This window comes from Cicer arietinum, chromosome 5, assembly GCF_000331145.2.
Source record: "Cicer arietinum cultivar CDC Frontier isolate Library 1 chromosome 5, Cicar.CDCFrontier_v2.0, whole genome shotgun sequence".
Classification (NCBI taxonomy): Eukaryota; Viridiplantae; Streptophyta; class Magnoliopsida; order Fabales; family Fabaceae; genus Cicer; species Cicer arietinum.
The window spans coordinates 41,214,871-41,221,883 of NC_021164.2; the positions used below are offsets into that span (position 1 = coordinate 41,214,871).

Consider the following 7,013-nt stretch of genomic DNA (forward strand, 5'->3'; position numbering starts at 1 on the left):
AGAAACTTGTCATTGGAAAGAGATCGACCTGGACGAGTTGGAAGGCAGAGCAAACCAATCCCATATACAAAAGGTTTGTGTGGGATCTGATCCTTATCACTTTGCATCTTTTTGTGCCAACGAGCATATTCAATAATTTGTTATGTTTCAAAATTACAAGATACCATCCGCCGAACTTGGAATATCATCACTTGTAGATGCGATAACTTGTTGAATAGTTGCTCGTGATGCCTTGTAGAAGAATGTTTGTGACCTGCTCGTGATGCCTTGTGTAAGAATGAATTGGAGTTAGTTGATCCAATATTTAACATGACTTTGGATGAATACGTTTGAAAAAAACATATTGTTGTTTACAAGTAGTATACTACACTTCTGGATAAATTACTGTGTGGAAGTATACTTCTTGAATTATGTGGTTTTTTAGAAATATGACGGTGAGGAAAGTCCCCCCATCAAATTATGTTTAATTTATTTTACCGCCCATTTCTCCATTTTTTCTTAGATGGTAGCAGAAGCCTGAATGTGTGCTGGCTTCAGCCCAATTTTGTTTGCTAAGCTAATTTTATTATTTTCTGGTTATTGTATATTTTTAATTAAATCAAGTACCCCATAACAAAATAAATAGTGAAGTAATATAATAATATTAATAAATTATTACAATTTTTTTACTCATTGTGGATGGAGAGCTTCAATTTTAAAAGAAAATATTTTATTAATTGTGATTAAGTTTAAGAAGACCGAAAGTCTGGAACTACTAAATAAATATTTTATTGAATAACTTTTAGTTTCAATGTACGTAGTCTTTAAGCTGGAAAAATTGTGTAAAAGAAAAAGCCAGAAAGAAAATAATGAAGCGTAAGTGGTTGGTGCATTATCTCGGCCATGTTGCAAGGAACAGAGTTAGCTTGACAAATATATTTAGTCTTCTATGGTGTATTCCTTTCAAAATGAATATAAGTATAATAATAGTTAGAAAGTTGATTTATTTTGACTAAATAATTCATTAGATGTATTAATTTTTGAACTACTACATTTATTTATATTTTATTTCAAATGAAGTATGAAATATGATAGCTTCTAAAACTTTAAAATATTTGTATTAAGTGTTTATTTGGTATTAGACGTACTTGTATCATGTTCGTGAGTAATTTATTTTTTCTCATTATTTTAGTGTTAGTGAAATAGATAATTGTTATATATATTAATAAAATATTATTTATGAATTTGACTTTATTTATTGTTATAATTAGATACAATTTATGACTTATTAAATTTTATTTGTGATTATAAATTTAAATTAAATAATTTAACATTTTTTATATAACTATATTAAAAAATTCAAGTTTTTCATTGAACTATCCATTCATCATAGTTTGACACTCTGATGATCATTTAATGAAAATTTTACCTCGTACTTTTAAATTTATAATTATATTTTCATATTTTAATAAAAATTTAATTTTATCTTTTTTTTACAAAAAAAATTAAACTTTATATTTTTTGGAACATAATAGTATTTTGAATAACTTTAAAAAAAAAAATTTAAACATATTTTTATTCAAAAAAACTTTAAAAAAAAATTCAAAACATACACACTTTAATAATTATATTATAAAATACTTTATTAAAATTTTCTGAAACATATTTGTATTTCTCATTTAATGTCTACTCTGGTGTACAAAATAAGAAAGATGGTGAGAAATGATCGACAGCTTTTTCATAAAAAAATCACAATTTTTGTATTAATTATTTTTTTATTAATTATACTCTTTAATTAATACGATTTTTAAAAAACAAAATAATAACATAAAAACTATAAATTCTATAATAAAAAATTTATTAATTAAACAAATATATCACAAATAAAATTTAATATAGATATTATTTATAATTTTAAAACATAAAAAGAATCACTTTTTATTCAAGTATTGAAATATTTTTAATGTATACTATATCCTTTAAATTGTTAAAAAAAAATTAAAAAAAATAATGGCATAGTCTCGATATAAATTATTGATAAAGGATTCAAAATTTTACATTTTACTAACTAAATAATATATAATATAAGTATACCTATAATATAATTAATAATGTAATAAATTAATTAGTTTGAAAACTTTTTTTTTATTAATATCCAATTTTCTTTATTAAAGATTTAAAACTCTTGCTTTAATGGTTGGTCTGTGAAGAAAAAACATATAATATAATGTTACAATTCTAGTACAATCTGGATATTTTTAACTCTATTTTTATTGAGTGTGACAATTCCAGTGCAATCTGGATATTATTCAGAGAAAAGCATACACAGTCTTCACCTAGAAGAAAAAGTAACACATCTTAATTGTTGAAAAAACCTTAATAACGTTGTGCTCAACAATCCATGTCAATTACATGATGAATAGCCAAAGGCGGAAGCGTACCTGCGGGAATTGCCATTAATGAAATCCTGAGATGATGATGATAGAGCCAATGGGTTGGGTGATCTTCCTCAGCAAAACACCCTGAAGACCTTGCTCTCTTGATGGGGATAGAGAGAACCAGAGAATTTTCTCCTTTAGGGTTTTGAAACTGAATAGTCTTGTTGTGTTTGCCTTGGGGACCATTACCCCTATATATAACTATTATTAGTTATATCCCAAATTGCAGTATTTCCAATTCAGCCCCTCATTAAATTAGAAACTGCCTAGTATCTACACTATTAATTTTCATAACTATTATGCTCTTTAGCCATAAACTATTATATATTATTTGACCCCTAGTTTATTGGCTAATTATATAATGACCCCAACACACTTTATTAATTAATTACATATGTGACCCATAAATCTTACAATCTCCCACTGGTCACACATGTATCCTTAGGAGTGTGTTAGACTTTATGACGTCAAAAATGTCATTATAATTACCTTGAGTATAATCCAAATTGTCCCGTCCATTAATCATATCAGCACATGGAACCAAAGAGGCTTTCGTCATAATAAGCATAACTAAACCCATCAATGATCACCCGTACTGACACAACTAAATGACATAGACCCATTATGAAAAGTGTAGCATGAAAATTACATGAAGTTGGTCAATGCATGTCAATTTTCAACTGGTCCTACTTTATCGAATGAGATCATACCATAACTTAAATGTACAAAGTAACCAAAAACTGAATACTTTAAACTTTATTTCTGATCAGAAAGTCCAAATACAATGTATTTGTACTTTACAATTAAACATAGAACATGAATTACATAATGGACGAAACTCCCACTAAAATCAAGATTCCTCAAACTGTAGCACACCCATGTGAGCAGTATGCTCATGAAAGACCTTGGGTGGTAGACCTTTAGTGAGTGGATCCGCAATCATGGAGTTTGTCCTTAAGTGTTCTATGGATATCTGTCCACTTTGTACCTTCTCTTTAACAACTAGGAACTTAATGTCAATGTGCTTTGACTTGGTTGAGCTCCTATTATTGTTAGAATACAGGACTGCTGATCTATTGTCACAATACAACTTGAGTGGTCTTTCAATCCCTTCAACTATTTGCAGCCCCGTGACAAAATTTCTCAGCCAAATGCCCTGGTCAGATGCCTCATGGATTGCTACGAACTCTGCTGCCATAGTTGATGAGGCAGTAAGACCTTGCTTGGCACTACGCCAAGAAACTGCTCCACCAGCTAACAGAAAGACATAGCCTGAAGTTGATCTTAAGCTGTCTTGGCATCCCGCAAAATCCGAGTCAGAGTACCCAGTGATCTCTAACTGGTCTGACCTCCTATATGTGAGCATGTAGTTTCTTGTTCTCTTCAAATATCTCATGACCCTCTTGGCTGCTTTCCAATGGTCAAGACCTGGATTGCTTAAATATCTGCCTAAAATCCCTACTATGAACGCTATGTCTGGACGCGTACATACTTGGGCATACATAAGACTCCCTACAGCTGAAGCATAAGGGATCTTTTGCATTTCTTGAATTTCCAAACTTCCCTTAGGGCACTGTTTGAGACTAAACTTGTCTCCCTTAGCAACTGGGGTGTCCCCTGGTTTGCAATCCTGTAACCCAAACCTTTTGAGAACCTTATCGATATAGCTCTTTTGTGACAATCCAAGAATACCTCGAGATCTGTCTCGGTGTATCTGAATTCCTAATACAAAAGAGGCGTCACCAAGATCTTTCATCTCAAAATGCTTTGATAGAAATTTCTTAGTTTCGTGCAACATGCCTATATCGTTAGTGGCAAGCAGTATGTCATCAACATACAAGACCAGGAAAATATGTCTGCTCCCACTGAACTTATGATACACACAATCATCAACTGTATTCATCTCAAAACCAAATGAGAGAATTACTTGATGAAATTTATGGTACCATTGACGAGAAGCTTGTTTTAGCCCATAAATGGATTTTCTTAGTTTGCACACCATATTCTTTGGGTCTCCCAACACAAAGTTTTCTGGCTGCACCATATAGATCGTCTCATCAATGTCGCCATTGAGAAAAGCTGTTTTTACATCCATTTGATGAAGCTCCAAATTAAAGTGAGCAACAAGAGCCATGATTATTCTTAAAGAGTCCTTCGATGAAACCGGAGAGAAAGTCTCTTTATAATCAATCCCTTCCTTTTGAGTATAACCCTTAGCTACAAGACGTGCCTTATATCTCTCCACATTACCATTGGAATCCCGCTTGGTTTTAAAAATCCATTTGCAACCAATGGGTTTCTTTCCTTCAGGTAATGGGATAAGTTCCCAAACTGAATTGTCTTGCATAGACTTGTACTCCTCATTCATTGCTTCGATCCACTTATCTGAACGAGAATCTTGCATGGCTTGATGAAAGTTGACTGGGTCGTCTTCCGTCATGCCAACATTTTCCTCTACCTCATTGATAAATACTACATAATCATCCGAAATAGCATTTTTCCTTTCTCTAGTGGATCTCCGCAATGGAGCTGGCTCTTGAGGCACTTGTTCTTGAGGATCTTGAATTTGATCTGGATTTTGTTCTTCCTGAACAACCAGATCATCTTGAGTTTGTTCAATAATGGGAAAGTCAATTGGTGGAAGAATCAGTTCTGGAATTGTTACCGATTCTTCCTCAAAGACAAAATCTTTAACCTTAATCTTCCCCCCAAACTCAATATCCTCAAAGAACGTTGCCGTTCCCGTCTCAAAAATTGTTCTCAAATTAGGATCATAAAATTTATAGCCCCTTGATTTTTCTGAGTACCCTATAAAATAGCTGCTAATTGTTCGGGGTTCAAATTTCTTTTCATTCGGCCTATAAGGCCTTGCCTCAGCTGGACATCCCCAAACATGAAGGTGCTTCAGACTAGGCTTACGCCCAATCCAAAGCTCATAAGGTGTTTTAGCCGCTGCCTTAGTTGGTACTCTATTAAGAATGTATGCTGCTGTTTTTAATGCCTCTCCCCAGAGTGACTCTGGCAAGGTGGAATGACAAATCATACTCCTTACCATATCCTTAAGAGTCCTGTTTCGTCTTTCAGCTACACCATTCATGCTGGGTGACCCCGGCATAGTGTATTGTGGGACGATTCCACATTCCTCTAGGTATTTGGCAAATGGTCCCGGACGTTGTTCACCTGAACCGTCATATCTGCCGTAGTATTCACCACCACGATCAGATTTGACCTTTTTAATTCTTTTATTAAGTTGATTCTCAACTTCTGCCTTAAAGGATTTGAACACGTCTATTGATTGGGACTTTTCGTGAATTAGGTAAAGGTAGGCATATCTAGAATAATCGTCTATGAATGATATAAAATATTGTTGACCATTCCAAGAAGGAGTTGGAAATGGCCCACAGATGTCCGTATGTATCAATTCTAAGACGTCTGTAGCTCTATATGCGCCTAATTTCTTATCTTTAGTCTGTTTTCCTTTAATGCATGCTACACAAACGTTAAAGTCTGTGAAGTCAATGGAATCTAAAATTCCATCTGACACAAGTCGTTCAACTCTATTTTTAGAGATGTGACCTAGACGCTTGTGCCAAAGCACCCCTGAATTGAAATTGTCAATTTTCCGCTTAGTACCACGTGATTCCACATTCAAGGTTTCATTATAGTTAGCCACAGTTTCCAACAAATAAAGATTATCATAACCAGAAAGTAAACCGGTTCCAACAACATTCGAATTTAAAGACAAAGTAAATTCTTTATTCCCGAATGAACAATAATATCCTGATTTGTCCAAATAAGAAATAGAGATCAAATTCCGTCTAAATGACGGTACAACAAAAGTGTCTTTTAAATCCAAATAATGACCGGAACTTAATAATAATCTAAATTTTCCTATGGCTTCAACTTCTACCTTCTTCCCATCTCCTACATAGATCCATCTTTCAGTATCACTAGGCTTTCGGAAGTTCAGGCAACCCTGCATTGAAACACTGATGTTAGTAGTTGCACCAGAGTCTAACCACCAAGTGTTTCTAGGTACTGAAGCTAAATTAACCTCAGAACAGACCAAAGACAGAATCATACCTTTCTTAACACGCCAAGCGTGATATTTGGCACAATCCTTCTTCACGTGTCCAGAACTCCTGCAGAAGAAGCAGTTGTTATCCTTAGTCTGCTTCTTTTGTTCTGGACCCTTAGCAGCAGCTTTGTTCTTGGGCTCCTCAATTCTTTTCCTTTTGCCCTTGTCTTTAGAGATGCTAGTAAAGTGAGCACTTTCAGTCCTATCTTGCTTCAGCCTGTCCTCTTCTTGCACACATAATGAAATGAGCTCATTAAGAGTCCATTTCTCCTTTTGACAATTATAAGTCACCTTAAACTGACTGAATTGCGAAGGAAGAGACAGCAATACTAAATGAATGAGTAAGTCATCTGACAACTCAAGCTTTAGACCTTTAAGCTTAGAAGCAATGTTGGACATCATCATAATGTGCTCTCTTATATTTCCCTTGCCTTGATACTTCATGGAAATTAAATTCTGAAGCAAAGAACTTGTTTCAGCCTTATCACTTTTTACAAAGCGTTTTTCCATCTCAACAA

At 33.6% G+C, this 7,013-nt stretch overlaps 1 protein-coding gene across 1 annotated transcript in view; it reads left to right on the plus strand.

Moving 5' to 3' along the window:
* The first annotated feature begins 428 nt into the window (after nucleotides 1-428).
* Nucleotides 429-7,013, plus strand: part of LOC101495960 (dirigent protein 15-like) — an 8,779-nt gene continuing 2,194 nt past the window's right edge. Inside the window, 3 exon segments of the mRNA XM_073368727.1 lie at nucleotides 429-434; nucleotides 801-862; nucleotides 2,222-2,337. Coding sequence (XP_073224828.1) covers nucleotides 429-434; nucleotides 801-862; nucleotides 2,222-2,337 — 184 coding nt within the window.